Source organism: Entamoeba histolytica, genomic scaffold (assembly GCF_000208925.1).
Source record: "Entamoeba histolytica HM-1:IMSS scf_1104750517641 genomic scaffold, whole genome shotgun sequence".
Lineage (NCBI taxonomy): Eukaryota > Evosea > Mastigamoebida > Endamoebidae > Entamoeba > Entamoeba histolytica.
The window spans coordinates 12,689-29,517 of NW_001914888.1; the positions used below are offsets into that span (position 1 = coordinate 12,689).

At 26.5% G+C, this 16,829-nt stretch overlaps 9 protein-coding genes across 9 annotated transcripts in view, besides 1 other annotated feature; 7 read left to right on the plus strand and 2 right to left on the minus strand.

The window, feature by feature from the left end:
- Window positions 1-3: 3 nt before the first annotated feature.
- On the plus strand, window positions 4-1,560 carry EHI_087350 (uncharacterized protein; the record flags this gene model as incomplete). The annotated part of the gene is made up of 2 exons (XM_643603.1): window positions 4-1,234; window positions 1,310-1,560. 2 exons carry the CDS (start codon window positions 4-6, stop codon window positions 1,558-1,560), a joined length of 1,482 nt encoding a protein of 493 aa, XP_648695.1.
- A 78-nt stretch (window positions 1,561-1,638) lies between these two features.
- EHI_087360 (RNA polymerases II subunit, putative) lies at window positions 1,639-1,977 on the minus strand (the record flags this gene model as incomplete). Its single annotated transcript, XM_646280.1, has 1 exon — window positions 1,639-1,977. The coding sequence occupies one exon, from the start codon at window positions 1,975-1,977 to the stop codon at window positions 1,639-1,641; it is 339 nt and encodes a 112-aa protein (XP_651372.1).
- A 181-nt stretch (window positions 1,978-2,158) lies between these two features.
- On the plus strand, window positions 2,159-2,941 carry EHI_087370 (protein kinase domain containing protein; the record flags this gene model as incomplete). The annotated part of the gene is made up of 1 exon (XM_646279.1): window positions 2,159-2,941. The coding sequence occupies one exon, from the start codon at window positions 2,159-2,161 to the stop codon at window positions 2,939-2,941; it is 783 nt and encodes a 260-aa protein (XP_651371.1).
- A 788-nt stretch (window positions 2,942-3,729) lies between these two features.
- On the plus strand, window positions 3,730-4,232 carry EHI_087380 (prefoldin, alpha subunit; the record flags this gene model as incomplete). Its single annotated transcript, XM_643600.1, has 2 exons — window positions 3,730-4,020; window positions 4,077-4,232. The coding sequence occupies 2 exons, from the start codon at window positions 3,730-3,732 to the stop codon at window positions 4,230-4,232; spliced, it is 447 nt and encodes a 148-aa protein (XP_648692.1).
- Window positions 4,233-5,207: 975 nt separating this feature from the next.
- On the plus strand, window positions 5,208-5,777 carry EHI_087390 (Rho family GTPase; the record flags this gene model as incomplete). The annotated part of the gene is made up of 1 exon (XM_643598.1): window positions 5,208-5,777. The coding sequence occupies one exon, from the start codon at window positions 5,208-5,210 to the stop codon at window positions 5,775-5,777; it is 570 nt and encodes a 189-aa protein (XP_648690.1).
- Window positions 5,778-6,542: 765 nt separating this feature from the next.
- On the plus strand, window positions 6,543-7,355 carry EHI_087400 (uncharacterized protein; the record flags this gene model as incomplete). The annotated part of the gene is made up of 1 exon (XM_646275.1): window positions 6,543-7,355. One exon carries the CDS (start codon window positions 6,543-6,545, stop codon window positions 7,353-7,355), a length of 813 nt encoding a protein of 270 aa, XP_651367.1.
- Window positions 7,356-7,652: 297 nt separating this feature from the next.
- On the plus strand, window positions 7,653-8,237 carry EHI_087410 (high mobility group (HMG) box domain containing protein; the record flags this gene model as incomplete). The annotated part of the gene is made up of 2 exons (XM_646274.2): window positions 7,653-7,672; window positions 7,970-8,237. 2 exons carry the CDS (start codon window positions 7,653-7,655, stop codon window positions 8,235-8,237), a joined length of 288 nt encoding a protein of 95 aa, XP_651366.2.
- Window positions 8,238-8,373: 136 nt separating this feature from the next.
- Window positions 8,374-13,143: a repeat region.
- Window positions 13,144-13,176: 33 nt separating this feature from the next.
- On the minus strand, window positions 13,177-15,820 carry EHI_087420 (leucine rich repeat / protein phosphatase 2C domain containing protein; the record flags this gene model as incomplete). The annotated part of the gene is made up of 3 exons (XM_646272.1): window positions 13,177-15,351; window positions 15,403-15,717; window positions 15,797-15,820. The coding sequence occupies 3 exons, from the start codon at window positions 15,818-15,820 to the stop codon at window positions 13,177-13,179; spliced, it is 2,514 nt and encodes an 837-aa protein (XP_651364.1).
- A 349-nt stretch (window positions 15,821-16,169) lies between these two features.
- EHI_087430 (uncharacterized protein) overlaps window positions 16,170-16,829 on the plus strand; it is a gene marked incomplete at both ends in the record, with an annotated part of 799 nt that continues 139 nt past the window's right edge. The window contains 2 exons of the mRNA XM_001913513.1: window positions 16,170-16,260; window positions 16,343-16,829. The exon at window positions 16,343-16,829 is cut by the window's right edge and continues 139 nt beyond it. Coding sequence (XP_001913548.1) covers window positions 16,170-16,260; window positions 16,343-16,829 — 578 coding nt within the window. The remainder of the gene's footprint in view (window positions 16,261-16,342) is intronic.

Consider the following 16,829-nt stretch of genomic DNA (forward strand, 5'->3'; position numbering starts at 1 on the left):
AAAATGAGTGAAGGAGAGCAAAAACCAACTCCACAACCGAGTCCTGAAGAGACAGAAACAACCACTACTCCGAATGAAGGTCAACAACACCAACAAAATATTACACCTGTTCAACCTAAACAAAAAGAAAATGGAACAAATAATACACCTTCTAAGAAAAGATTTGATGAAGTTGCTCATTTAAAAAAAGAAAGGACTGTTATGAAACAACAATTAGAAGATCTCAGAAAAGAAAGAAATGCATTAAGATTACAGATAGATTCGTTAAAATCAGAGAATGATTATATTCGTGGAATGCATGAGGAAAGTGAAGCTAAATTACGAGATGTTTCAACTAAATGTAAAGAACTTGATTCACAATTATCAGAGAAGTCTATACAATGTGAAAAGTTACAAAAACAAGTTGCAGTTATTGAAAGTGATAAAAAAGTTGAGGTTGCACAATGTGAAGCAGAAGTTAGTCAAGTTAAGAAAAGACTTGCAGAAGTTATGTCTCGTGATATTGAACAGTTACGAGCTGAAGCTGAAAAAGCAACTAAACGAGCACTTGAAGCTGAAGAACGGATTGAAGAAAACAGAAAAGCAGCTCGAGCAGCAGAAGAAAAAGAATTAAAAGAAAGAGTAGGAAGAGAAGAAGAAGCGAGAGCTAAAGAAACATGGAAAGTAAGAGCATTAGAAGCAGAGAATGCGTCAACGAAAGCAAATGAAAATAAGAAGAAGTTTGAGGCATTAATATCTTCTCAAGAGAAACGTATTCAAGAACTTGAAGCAATCTTGGAAAGTGATAAGTCTCAGATTGAACAATTACAAAAAGATCTTGAAAGTGAGCAACAAAAAGAAAAGACAATAATTATTAAACAAGAAAAACAACAAAAGGATTTTGAAGGACTTAAAGAGTTAGAAGTACTTGGTGCTAAAATTGGAGAATTACAAATGGAAAAACGAATTGTTGTTGAAGAAAATAAAACATTAAAAGAACAAGTTAGTAAATTATCAGAACAATTAAATGTATGGAAGAGTGAAACAGTTAAAAATTATATTTTATATTTTGGAACTGTAAAAAGTAATGAACAATTAGAAAAAGAAAAACAGGAACAAACTAAAAGAGCAAGTTTTATGAATTATTTATGGAGAGGATATTCAGTTGATGGATTACCACAAAATGTATCACAAGACTTATCAACAAAAATGCATCGTGTATTAGAAGAAACATTATATCAAAATGTTAAACAACGTTTGTTAATTTTTATTCTTTTTAATAAGAAATAAAAAGTCTCTTCTAAATAAATAAATTATTAATTTTAATTAGAAGATGAAATTGATGCATTAAAGAAAGAATTAAATAATCAATCAACACAAATTGTTCATTTAAATGATAAAATTGCTGAAATGGAAAAACAAAAAATAATAAATCCTAATTCACAAGAGATAATTGTTACAGAAGAAATGTCACAAAGTCCATCAGAAACTACAAGATTAAATCAAGCAGTTGCACCTGAACTTCCACCAAAACCAAGTAATCCATATTTCCCTAAAAGTAAAATAAGAAAAGATGATTAAATAAGATTTATTTTAATTTACATATAAAACAAATAAAATAATATTTTTATACTTTAAAGTTATACAATCAATTAAATGTTAATATGAATTAATTCCTACTGATGCAGCTTCAAATTCATTTTGCATTATTTCTATTTCATGAATAACATCATCCATTGCTTGTTCTAAAGCTTGTTTAGGAGTTATTGTCATATCTGTTCTAATAGTCATTTCAATAACATAATTTAATGGATGAGGTTGTCTATATCCCGCAAATAATACATGAGGATTTCTTAATAACATAACACGAAGAATATTTCCAGCTGTATGGTCTTCTTTAACCAAAGTAAATTTACAAACATGACCATTCTCTTCACACAAAATTTTTTGTTCATTTGGTTTCATAACATAAATTTCATTTAAATCTGGTGCGTTCATATTCTTTTCATTTTTTCAAGATTTTGATTTAACTTTTTTATTCTTTGTTATTTTAAAGTTTTATAATTATAATAAATTTATTATAATTTATAATAAAATACTTTTTCTCTTTTCTTTTTAAGTAAATCATTCTGTGAACCAAATGAATAATAAAAATCTATAAAATTCAAGACAACCAACCATGTTTCGACTAAATGAAAGACAATGGAACCAAATCAAAAAGGATTTAAAATTTGTTTCTAAAGGTGCACAAGGTGAAGTATTTAAAGGAAAACTCTTGAACCAAGAAGTTGCAGTAAAGAAATTTAAACATGAAGATGACTTTGTTAAAGAAGTTGAGTGTATTAATAATTGTGCTTGTGAATTCATTGTTTCAATATTTGGAATCACCCCAACACCAGAAGCAATATTTCTTGATTGGTTTCCTTATGATTTAGAAGCTTATGTTATTGAGAATCAACTAACATTAAAAGAGTCAACAGTGTTATTATCAGACATATCAAAAGGATTAGCTTATATCCATCGAGTAGGGTATATTCATTTAGATATTAGACCTAAAAACATTTTAGTTAGAAATCAAAGGGCTGTGATTTGTGACTTTGGAATGTCAATTATTGACCAACCACCTTATAGTCATAATAGAGCTGTTGATTGTTGGGTTGCTCCAGAAATTGTTTTTGGTAAAGAGGTATCTACTAAAACAGATATCTATAGTCTTGGACTAGTAATCTGGTTTGTTTTTGAATCAAAAGGAACTGATCCATTCCCTAAAACTACAACTGAGTCTATGATTAAAGCAGCTTTTCAAGGTAAAGAAAGACCTAGATGGAATGCTCCAAAAAGTGATGAACTAAAAAAAATCTATGATATAACTAAGAAATGTTGGAGAGATGAAATGGAATCAAGACCTACTGCAAGAATGATTGTTGATATATTCAAGGAAATAAAAGACAAAACATTATAATAATTTTTAATCAATTTTAATTTGTTTCAACTTGAATGATTTATTGTGTCTTTATTCTTCTTGTCTTTGATAATTTATGAACTTTTATACCTTTTATTAGATTATTCAAAACAATACTTCAAAAACATAATTTTTTAGTTTTTTGTTTTAAAAGAAGAAAATACAAAAAGATAAAAATAAGTGAATGGTAATTTTATTTCTCTTCATTTCTTGTTATTTTGTTTTTATTCTTTCTTAACTTTCTATTCTTCTTGCTTCTTTCTATTTCTTCTTTCTCTTCTTTATACTTCATGTGTAGTTTTGTATTCTTAGTGTGTCTTTTCATTATGATTTTCCGTGTTTCAATTCTTTAGATTATTTTAATGTTTTTAGACTTTTTCTGTTTTTTTTCTATCTATTCTACCTCTTCTATCTTCTTGTTTATTAGTTTTATTCTTGTGTTTAATGACATGATTGTGACACAACGTAGATTAACCAATCAAATAACAGAATTCCAACCAAATTAAACAAATAAGAATTACATCATACAAACCAACAAACACAACAATAAAAGTAAGTATCAAACAATAGCAATATTCTATAAAGATTGAACAAATATTATAATGAATAGATTTATATGAAAATGAATAATAGAATATAACGTTCTATTAATACTAAATTAATAAGTTTTTATTAAAAGATTAGTTAAACTTTAATTGAAAAATATAGTATTTGATAATAAAGTTTATTATAGTCAAATAATAAAAAAAGAAACTGTAAATGAATATTAACATTTATTAAGAAGAAATATGTCAGCCCCAAAGCCAATTCCATTGACATCTCTCTCTCCAAGAGATCTTGCTGGCTTACATAAAACTCTTCAAAACGAATTACAAAACCTTCAAGCAAGTTATGAACAATTATTTTCAGTTCAACAAACTTATTTAGACAATAAAAGTATTATTAATGCTTTGACAAATGAAAAAGTAAAAGGTCAGCCAATGCTTGTTCCAATGAATTCTTCACTTTATATGAAAGGAGATATTGACAGTTATGACCGTGTTATTATTGATATTGGTGCTAATTATTTTGTATCAAAAGTTTGTTTTTGAGTATTAAAAAAGAATTAAATTATTCTTAAACCATTAACCAATAGAAATTACCTGCTGCTTTGGAGTTTTATGATAGAAAAATTAAGCTTATTGAAGGAGAAAAGGAAAAAATTTTAAAAATTGTTAGTAGCAGAAAACAAATGATTGCTTCCGTCCAAGAGCAGATGGCAAAAACACTAGCTGCTGCCCAACCAAAATAAGTAAATCTAATAATTTTCACAACAAATATATTTTATTTATTTCTTTTTTTAAAAGCTTGCCACATACCATACTGCATGTACTTGTGCTGGGAACCAACAAATTAAACAGAGGATGATATTAATCCAAAAATGTGTAGTACATCCTCCTAATAAACCAACAGCTAATGGTGGAAGGATGATAGCTAAAATCACCCATAGACAACACCTACAACCACATTCCATTTTAATTAATTTGATATGTCTTCTTAAAACAAGTCTCTTAACAGAAGTTGTCCTTTCTGTTATTTTTATTTTCTCAATCTTATCTAATAATCATCTTTTTAAGATGAATTTCATTGATGAACAGACACTTCTTAATCCAGAAACTTTACAACAAACAAGTGAATTTGCTTCAGAAAAACCATGCATTTGTTTTCATTTGTCTCTTCGAGCGGTTTGTATTTCTCTTATTAACTGATGACATGAAACAACCACAATATTTAATTCTAGAGAGTCTTTGGATTTTTATGTACATTCACGTTTGGTGGTGTGTTTTTGATACTTTGTATCCCTCTTCTTGGAACATTGCTTGTAGCACCCTCTGTTTTTGGTATTTTCTATTCTATGGGACTTATTCTACTTTTTAGTTCAATGCTTTTCCTTTATGGACCAAAACAACAACTTTTAAAGCTATTTAGTTCTCCTCTTCGTTGTATTTCATTCTTTGTGTGTGTAATTGCTACAATATTTACTTTCTTCTGTGTATTTAAATTCAGGTATATTTTATTCATTTTATTGTCTATCATTCTTCAGTTAGGAGCGTCCATGTGCTATGGATTTTCACTTTTACCATTCTCACAAAGTTTGACAGAACGTTGCTTTAAGAAACAATCAACTAATTAAAAAGTTCATCTATTAAACTTAATTTTGCTTAGTTCCTTTCACACACCTAAAATCTCAAAAGTATGATCTTAAAATGTTTAAAGTAAAACATTCATGGAACAATTGAATCTTGAAAAGAAGATTGTTATTACATTCACTGGAGCTCCAGGAATTGGAAAGAGTCAATTGATAAGTGTTATGACGAGTGGAAGATTTACGAGTCAATATGAACCAACTATTCAAGAGCATTATACTATGAAAATGGTAGAGGGGAATAATATCTTCAACCTTACTATTGTAGACACATCAGGATCACCAGACTATTCTAAACTTGCATCAGGAGCAATAGGAAATAGTGATTGTATTGTAGTTTGTTATTGTCCTTATATTCCTAAATCATTTGATAGGGTGGTAGAAGCTATTAAGGAAGTGAGGACAATATCAGATGACATACCAATCATTATTGTTGCTACTAAAATGGATTTGAAAGATGATAAAGTGACGATGAATAAAATAGGTAAACAAAAGATTCGTATGGTAAAAGATTTGAAAAGTGAGTTAAAGAAAGGCAAAATTTCAGGGTTCTTTGAAACATCAGCAATAAGTGGAGATTCTTATAAAGAAATATTGGAGACTGCAATTAAATATACTCAAAAGTCATCTATTTGGAAGAAAAAACAATAATTTATATTTTGGTTTAATCAATAATAGTTCATTTTCATCATCTATAAAGGAATAACTACATTCTGAATAATACTTCAAAATAATAAATTATAATTGAAGTAAAAAAATCAGAGAGAGGGCCATGCGTAACAAAGTGTGGACGGCCTTTTTCTTCAGAAGAAGATTTTACTCACTCATCATTTTATTTGAACCTGAAGGATCTATTTCTTTCTTTTTCTTTTCCTTTTTTCTAATTATTTAAGAATAAATAATTATTATGGGTTTAATTTAAATAGAATTAAATATTTTAAAATCAAAGATTGATTTTACTTCATTTTTCAAGTAATGAAGAATGAATAATATATTATTTTAATTGAAAATGACAATGTTAAACCATTCAACCATCCTTACAAACACATTTAATTTTTTAACAGATTTTTTGCAATAATTTCTTGTTTTGAAGATAGAAGAGTTGATAAAAGAATAAGAAAAAAAGGTTTTTGTACAAGTTATTATAAAAGAGAGATAAGAAAAAAGAAATCAAGCATATTTCATAATTAATGTTTAAATAACAAGAAATGAGAATGAGAAGTTTTTTTATTTCAAACAATTCTTCTTTTGTTGGAAATAAAAAGAGAAATCAACGAACTAAATTTAGCAAGAAAATTATGAAACTTCAAGAATTGAATAAATATTATAATATTTCTATAGTTTCAGCTTCACCAAAAAAAGTTTTGTAATTGAAATAAATAACAAAGAACTTTGAAGAAGTAAAAAGTTAAACAAATGGCTACGACGTCACAAAAAGTTCATATTGCTCAAGTAGGTGGAGTATGGACATATATTCCACCAAATACAATTGTTGAAACATTACAACAAATATTACACGAAAATGGAAATGATAAAATACGAGCTGCTGATTTACAACAAATTTTTGATAATTTTTATAATTCTTCATTGGCTAAATTATCACCAACAATTCAAATGTATTTTTCATTTAGATTTTTAAAGCAAGAATCAGCTGAAGAAAAACGTATTGGGACATTAACTATTGTAAAAAACTTAGATTTCTTAACAGTAAATTATCTTAATGATTTTGCTAGAATAATAGATAATTATGTCCCTGATTGGAGTACTTGTGATTCTTTTAGTAATAAAGTACTTGGACCATTGGTTAAAAAAAGTGATGAATTTGCTCATAGTGTTGCACAGTGGAAAGATTCAGGAAAAGTATGGCGTATGAGAGCGTGTTGTATTGCTTTCGTTAATTTAGCTAAAGTTGGGGCAATGACAGAGTTATCTTTTGAAATATGTGCTCATTGTTTAAGAAGTAGTGAACGATTTGTTCAATTAGGTGTTGGATGTTTATTAAGAGAAATGTCACTAATGTTTAGTGAAAATGTTGTTGAATTTATTACTCAAAATTTCAGATATTTTAGTAGAGAAGGATTACGTTATTCAATTGATAAATTAAATTGTGATGTTCGTAAGAAAATTTTATCATTAGGAAAAAGAAAAGGTGCAGCTACACTCCAACAGGATATAAAAGATGAAGAAACCTTTATGACTGAAAACCAAAATTCAAAATATTCATTGTAACAACTCTTAATTTATTTAGGAAGGCTACGACTTTCGTAATTATTAATTTTTACTGTCTATCACTCATAATAAACAATCAAAAATTTTATTATATCCTTTTTTTGTAATATAATTTTTGGTTTAATTACTCTATTAATACTTTATTTAAAACTCTCCTTATTTTTAGACTTCTAGAAATATATATTTTTAAGATAACATAAGAATAATTGTTAAATAATAATTATTATAAAAAAGATAAAAAAAGTTAGAAACTTCTTAATGGGAGTTTGGTATGAATTTTTAGATTTCATTTAACTTATGTCTGATATGGAAGACACGTTTGTTTTTATGTCTTAGACTCTTTTTTTAATACCTAACTATTTAAATACCATTAACTCTTCATCTAATTTTTGAGATGAATCAATCACAGTTCAATAAGACTAAAATAGTTATATTCTAAATGGACTGAGATTTTTTTTATATTATTGTTAGATGAAAAGAGATATTGTTTTAGTTTGTGTAACTATGTCAATATTATTTAACCTGTTAATGGATTTATTTAACAATAAAAAAGGTATCTTCCAAAGGGGTGTATTTAATATAATTAGAGAATAAAAAGGAATTAATAACAATAGCAAAAAACCAAAGATTGTAAGATCTACTAAGAAAAAAGGAGGAAAAAAAAACAAAAATCCTTATATTATTTTTTGTAACATGAAAAGAGAAGAAGTAAAAGCTGCTAATCCAGATTTACCTTCAAAAGAGATTCTTAGTAAACTAGTAGAAATGTGGAATGGCTTAACTGAAGAACAAAAAGCATCATATAGACCAAAGCCAAGACAAGTTCCACAAAAAAAACAAGTGAAAAAAGAAGAGGAAATAGTTGAAGAAAAGAAAGAATAATTTTGTTTAAAATTAAATGTTTGAGTTTTTCTAAAAATAAAATAAGAAGAAGTATTGAAAAAAAGATTAAAAGATATAAAAACAATATTTGTTTTTAAAAATATTGTTTTAGAGTTAACTAAAATAAATATTAAATAAAATCAATTAATTAAGTATTAATAGAAATAGCTTCTATTCTTCCTGGCTCAGGGGAGACTAATCCCGTCCCTTCGTCTTCTTCTTCTAGTAGCTCTACGGAGTATGTTTGATTGTGATCTCCGCAGTATTCCATGACATCCATCATGTTTTTTATTACAAGGTTTTTTACTTCTTTAACAATGTCAATTTCAATTTTTAATTCTTTGATTAGTCTGATACTTTCTTTATTTACTAATCCATTTATTGATATTACTACTGGAATTATTCTGACATCTTTTATTTTCTCTATTTTCATTAGCCTATTCTTTAATTCCTTATACATATTTCTTTTTTTCCAATAGGCTCCATTAATATTGTGATCAGCCACAATAGTCATATCAAATAATAGACCAGTTTTGTTCTTTTTATCTAATACGTATATGTCTGGTCTTTTGTGGTATTGTCCATCACTTTTAGGCATTATTTATTTGTTCAATATCATAGTGATGTCTTTATATTTGAACATTGTTTCATATGGGTGTTTTTATATTGTTTATTTCCTGTTTATTTTCTTATTAATCAATATGATTATGCCTATATGGTCATGTTTTTCTATTTGTGGTTTTTTATGACCAATGCAAGATAGTAGAATGTGTTCTACTGTAGCTATCTTGTCTTTACATAGTGGGCAGTATTTCAATCTTTCATTTTTCATTATTTTTGCTTTTCTATACCCACAAAATATTGCTCCATCTTGCATTTTAGTTAATTGAAGAAATGAATTTTTCTTAATATTGATGGACTTCCATGCTTTCACTGTAGTAGTTTTATCTACTCCTTTTGACTCGAACCATCTTCTGAAGTGTCCACTTATTTGATGGGACTTCCATTTTTTTGATGTATTTATCAATAATTTCTTTATTTCTATTACTACTTCTTTTTCTTTTTTCTTTTCTATCCCTTCATTTATTATTTCTTCTATTTTTGTTTCATTTATTTTATGAATTGGTGTTTTTTAATTCTATTCCATATTCCTTTCTTACTGTACCATCTATCTAATATGTTATTTCCAATTTCACTTTCTCTGGTACAGAAGTACATCACTGTTCTAACTAATTCGATAACATATTCGTCCCTTATATTTATTAATCCTTCACCCATTTCTTCTATAATGACATACAACCTATCTTTGGAGTTTCCGGCACCAATGTATTTTGCCTTTCTTAAATATTTTCTTATCTCCAAATCAATTTTGTCTAAGTGATTTTCCAATTTATAACTGATGCTGAATATCTGAAGATAGGGATTACTTCCGTGTTTATTCTAGTAATATATCTTCTATTACTACTTTCATCAGTGTTTATTTCTTCCATCTTCTGATTCATTTTTTCTTTGATAGTTTTACAATTGAATGTGTCATCAATTTCATCAGATTGCCATATTCCTAAGTATTTATACAAGTCCTCACCTTCAATGACTGGGATGTTTTGCATTCCATCTGGTATTTCTTTAATGTTTTTTAATACCAATCCTGACTTTTTCTCATTCATTTCCATCCCTATTCCACTTATTATTTCCTTAATTTCGTTGTGGATCATTCCCATTTCTTCATTATTTTCTGTCATTATTCTCATTTCATCCATATATAAAGTGTGATTTGCTTTTGGGAATTTCTCTTCGATGATTTGAGAAATTACGTTCATCTGGATGATGAAGAGTATATTTGATAATGAATCACTTTGTAAAATTCCTCTATTTAATTTAATATATCCTAGATATTCATTAAATTTATAGCCGATGAATATCTTCCATCTAGTCATCATACTTTCAATAATGTTAATGATGACACCCTCTACATTAATATACTTTAATGATTCAATTACCCATTTGTGTTTACTGTGTCATATAATTTCTTAATGTCATAATATGACTCCACATATTTTGGGTATTTTTCTTCTTTCTGCTGCCTTAACATGTAACTATTTATTATTCCTTATTTAGCAGCTAAAGATTGCAACTTACATCCCAATTGATTATTACTGATTTTAAATGATTCATTAATCATGTTAAGTCTTCTGTGAATATTTTCTTTTAATATGGAGGTAAATACTTTCATTATTACATTTGTACAACTGATATGACGATAATTAATGACGTCGTTCCTATCAATTTGTGGATTAATAAAGTTTTTCCACTTACCATGTCTAATGGGATGTTTTCGGGGAAGTTCAACCATTCATTGAAGATACTGAGAATGATTTCTCTTGATGATGACATCCTTTTCCAATAATACCCATATATAGTGTCTATTCCTGGTGCTTTCCAGTTATTTATTTTCATTATACTTAAATTTAATTCATTTATTGTTATAATGACACTATCATAATTGATATATCTTTTATTCAATATCGTGTTTTGTTTTATTTTCCAATTCTCTTTATTTAATATCACCTGTGTTTCATATAACGATTTCAAATATTCTAAAGTAATATCGTTATTTGGGTATATTTCATTATTTGTTTCTTCCTTATTCTAATTTTCTTGTTAGAATCAAACATGATTTTATTTGTATTGATTCTGATTATTTCATTTTTATTAAATTTAATTCTTTCTTTTATCATAGTCATCATATATTTTAGGTACTTTATTCTTTCTAGTGCTTTGACTTTTATTCCTTCTTCATCATATTCTTTTAATTTCATGATGCACTTTATTCTGTACCATTTTCTTCCCTTGACTAAATCTTCTAGTCTATTGATTTTATTTAGGATTTCTTTTATTTCATCAAATTTATCTCTTATTATTTTATTTTGGAGATAAAGGTGAATAACCATTGAAATATTCATATCATCTTGCAGATCCTGCATTCTGCTTCCTGACCATACCCATCTATTATTAATTTCCATTATTAATCGGTCAGCTTCTTTTCTTTGAAAGTAGTAATTAATGTTTGAACATTTTTCTATTTTCATTTCTTTTATTTTATTGATGAGAGTGTTAAGGTATTCTTCATCAATTTCTGTAGAGTTATTCTTTAATATGATGTTTTTTATTATTGAATTACACGCTTTTCTTCTATTATATCATTTATTTTCACTCTAATGTATCGTTTAGTGCTTTCTTTTATTTTATGTGACATTTTAATATATTTAATATATTCATTTTCATTATTGACATTGATGTTTGTCACTTTTATTATACTTTCTATTTGTTCCCATCTTAATTTCTTATATAATTTCTTATTTAATCAATTAATTGCAAAACAATACATCACTTCAATTAAAATTCTATTTCTTTATTTTGTTGTATTTCTTGTCTGATTATCATCTCTTGTTTTTTGACAATCAATGCTTTGCTTTTCTCTTCGATTTCCACTACTGTCTTTTTCATAGGAGTAGTTTCGTTCATCTCCATCGTTCCCGATGATGTTTTCCTCAATACTGGTTGTGTATTTATCACAAGTGTCATCGTTTTCTTCTTCTCTAATTCCTTCTGTAAGATAAAATTTTCAATATCATCTTGTTGTTTTGATATGACTTGTTTTTGTGTCTCATTTTCTTTTTGTGTGTTGTCTAATTCTTCTCTTGTTATTTCTGCAATTTCTTGGTTTTTAATTGCAATTTCTTGATATTCAGAGATTTGTTTTTCTTTATCTCTTATTTCTTTCTTTAATTCTTTAGTGTTTTCCTCTATCATTTCAATCTTCTTCTCTAGTGTGTTTGCATTTTGTTCTAGCATTTTGTTTCTCTTTTTCAACTTTTCAATTTCTTCCTTCATTTCTTCATTTTCTTTTTCCATCTTCTTTTTATTAGCTTGGATACTTCGGATTTTTTCTTCTTTATTATTTACTTCTGTGATTTTCTTTCCTTCTATCTCATTTATTTTTCCTTGTTGTTTTAAATTTCTTTCTTCGAGTTTTTCATTTTCTTTCTTCATTTCTTCGTAATTCGTTTGAATCTTTCTATTTTGTGTTTTCATTTCTGTAATTTCTTCTTCAAATTCTTTCCTAACTATTTCTTTTGCTTTTCTCATCATTTCTTCTGAGATGGCTTGTTCTTCTTCCATTCTTTTCATACTATATTCTTTAAGTTTTCCTTGTAATTCAGTAATTTGATTTTTAAGTGCAATTATTTCTTCTTTTTTTTTTTTTCTTCTTCTATCTTTTCTTCTTTATTTTTTGTTTCTTCTTGTATTTTCATTATACTTTCTTTGCTATTTATTATTCTTGCAATTTTACATCTATTATTCATTTCTTTAATTGGGTTTTTGTTTTTAATTTCTGTTTCTATAGCTTAATGTCTTTTTCTTCCCAATCTTTTGTTTTTTCTTTAAACTCTTCTTTCGTCTTTTCAATTATCTTTTTCTTTTTAATTGAATATACTTCTTGAAGAATATCATACCATCTTTTCTTCTTACCTTCATATTTTTTAAGTATTTCTTCATATTCTCCTTCTTTCCATTCACTTGTTATTTTTTTTATTCTTTCTTGTATCTCATTTATTGTTAGCCATTTGTATTTGTTATTTGTATAATCTTTATTATTATTGTATTTACCTTGTTTTTTATTTGTTTTTCTTTGTGTCTTTCGTCTTCTAAACCCTTTTTCCTTGGTGTATCGTTTACCTTTATTATTATAATTGTTATGCCATTTATTGCTATTGACATTTCTTTTTTTATTGTATGACCTTGGATTTCTATGTCTTGTTTGCTTTTCTTTACAAGACTCTAAGGTTTTACACAATAGCCATGGCATTAAAATTTGTTGTATTTCCTGCATTGGAAAAGGATCCCTTAACTAAAATAAATATTAAAAAAATTATTATTATGTCTCTTCATTATTTGTTTCAATGAAAGAATCTAATGATAAAATTGTTACACTTATATTCCCTTTACAATTTCTTTCTAATGCAATATTTCTTATTAAATTAGCTATTCCTGGTGGTTGGATATGAGCAGAGTTTATTACAATTGATTGAAGTTCATTTTGGTCAATAACATCCCATACTGATTTTGAAGCTGTTAATACAAATTTAAAATCATCATCATATTCTATTTTTGTTATATCAGGAGTTGTATTTAATAAATTATGATAATTACTTTCACCAATACATTTACAGACATTAATTACTCCATTTAACATATTATTATTATCAACTAAACCTCCTTTTTGCATAATTTTCTTTTTCATTTCATTATTACTTAAACAATGATCAAATCCTATTTCTTTAATATTTGAATTTGAAATAATATAACTTTTTATACTTCCACATTGTGCAAAATATAAAATTTTGTTATAAAAAACATAAACTAATCCACTACTTACATCATTCAAATTCTTTTCTTTTATTTTTTCATTTAGTCGTTGGAAAGTTGAAATTAATGATTCTTCTATACTCTCTTGTACTACTTTATTACTAACTTTATTTAAGAAATAATCAACAAATTTATATGAACATAATCTAGCAGTTCTTCCTCCTAAAATACCTTCAAAACTTCCAACAAGAATTCCATTTGTAAAAATATTTCTTGCAACACAAATAGTACTTTTCATATACTTTTCATTTCCACGTGAAATACCAATTCCAATAATTTTATAAGAATCAATGTTGAATAACATTGATTCTTTTGGAGTTTGTAATAATTTTAAACCTACTTTCTTTGATTTAAATTCATTAGCATTTGCAACAATTTCAGGTATTTTCTTTATTAATTTATCGTCTAATATTCCAGTAAGTTCTAATGTTGGTTGTTTAATTCTCTGAATATTATATGTCGCAGTAATTATTTTAGTCTTTTTACAATATGGAACTAGTCCAAAGAAATTAACTAATGAATTGCCAATAATATTAAACTCTTCTAATTGGTTCCATTGAGAAAGATTTGGATATTCAATAATTAGATTAAATGATAAATTTAATTCTTTCAATTTTTTATTTAATTCTAATATACTAAATTCTCTAATTTGATTATAAGATAAGTCAAGACTCTCTAATTGTTGTAATTCTTTGATACTTTCTGGAATTACTTTAATTTTGTTATTGTTCATTATTAATACTTTCATTTGACTCATTTCACAAAACTCTTTTGGGAAAAAACTCATATTATTTGATGATGCTCGTAATTCTTCTAATTTATTTAAATACTCAAAATGTTCATAACTAATTATATGATTGTTTGATATATCTAATATTTTCAAATTACAAAGTCCACTAACTACATCAATTGGAATAGAATATATTTCACAATTAGACATTGATAATAATGTAAGATGTGAACATTTAGTAATTCCTATTGGTGGTATTCTCAATGGGTTATTATTCAATATTAATTGTTCAATAGACGTGTGGAATGTAAAATCATTGATTGTACTTATATTATTATAAGAAAGATCTAATAACTGAACTTTTTCGCATTGTGATAAATTAGGTGTTTGAATAAAGTTATTATGGTCTAGTTTTAATACTGGTAAATCTGCATATTTTTGTATTGTGATTTCTGAAATTTTATTGAATGAAGCGTCAACAGAACATCTTCTTGGAATGTCCTTAATTGATGTAATTTCGTTTTTATGAAGATATAATAATGTCATTTTAGTGAGATTGAGTAGTGATGGAAACTCTTCAATTGAACTGTTAATCAATTCTATATTTTCTAATTCATTGTTTATTGAAACAGAAGGGAACTTTCTATCAATTGGATCAGTAATGTTAGAATAATAAAGTTCTTTTAAATGAATGAGAGAATTGATTTCAGGAATTACTTTAAATGGATTGTCTCTGAAATTTAATTTCGTCATCTTTGTCATTTTTTCAAATACCCTTGTTGAGAAAGAGTCAATCAAGTTAGAATGAAGGTCAAGGCTTTGAAGGTGAGAAAGTTGTCTACAGATTTCAGGAATACTTGTAATTTGATTTTCTGAAAGATCAAGGTGTGTTAATAAACTCATTTGAGGAATTGGAGTTGGGACATTATCAAATTTATTTCCTGAAAGTTTAAACTATTGTATTAATAAAGAAAGTTTCTGGTATAATAAAATTTGTAAACAAACATTAATAATTTTCATATTAACAAGAGCCTTTGGTAAATGATCTAAGTCATTATATGAACAATCAAATTGTCTTAACTTCTCAAATGAATCAATAAATAACGGAATTTCTGTAATTCTATTATTAGAAATATTCAAATCTTGTAAGTCTTTAAGAACGGTTAATATTTGGGGAATTAAAGCTATCTGATTCCTACTAACATCAAGTTTTTTAAGGTTTGTTAACTCAGTAAAAAAAATTGGTATTTCTGTTAATTTATTGTTTGAAACAATAAGGGACGTTAATGAGTTAAATGTCTTGAGTTGTTTTGAAAATACCTATATCATTATTTTAGTACGAAAAGACAACAATATTCAATCGAATATTCTTAAAGTAAAAAGTGATGAAATTTCAAACTATTTCATTTTCACTAAGATCCATATCATATATTGTTGTTGCACCTGAAAAAACTTCTTTAGGTAACCCTTTCAAATTCTTAATTCCCTAAAATGTGATTATTCTTTATTCTTAACTCATTGATGACAAGAAAATTCAAACCTTTTGTCTTAAATCAATTGCGGAAGAATATTTTTTCATTTAAAATTATAAGATCTTTATTGCTGCTAAATAACTCCAATGTTACAAACTATCCATTCTATTTTCAATAAACCCATGTAGTAGAAGGAAAAAACTTACAAAAAAAGATCTTTAAATTTTCGTTTAGTAGATTAGTTTTCTATTTTTACTTTTTTTTTCATAAAAAAATCTTTTAAACAATATCAAGAAAAATATGGAAGAAGATGACAAAAAACCTCTTTTTCAATTCTTCAAATCAAAGAAAGATTCTGAGACAGAACAAAATCTAGTTGTTAATGAAGAGAGTTTGATGACTATCATTTTTATTAATGAAAAGAAAATAAATATCGTTTTTGTAAATAAATGTATTTACTGACATAATAATAGAACAAGACAAAAGTATTAGTTCAAAAATTGGTACTTTTATATCAACATTTACTTCAAGTAAACCATCATCACATAAAACTACAAAGTCAAAATCAAAAGAACCTGAACAATCATATCAACCTGCTTATCCAAGAGAATATGACCTTCTTACATCAGGACAATTTCAATCTGAATCAGCTGTTCCTAAAGACACTAGGTATATGAATGAAGGAACAACTGAAACAACTGACACAATGGGAAGTGTTAGTAGCTTCTCAACTACATTAGAATTTAATAGAAATACTGTTTTACCAGAAGAAATGGCAGAAAATCAAGAATTTTTTATGGGAAGAAATACTAAAACACCAGAACGATATATGACAATTAGAAATCAAATTATTGATATGTGGAATGAAACAAAACCAAATTATCTTTCTAAAACACAAGTTAGACTCAAAATGAAAGATTGTGGAGATGTTAATGCTATGGAAGAATTCATAACTTTTTA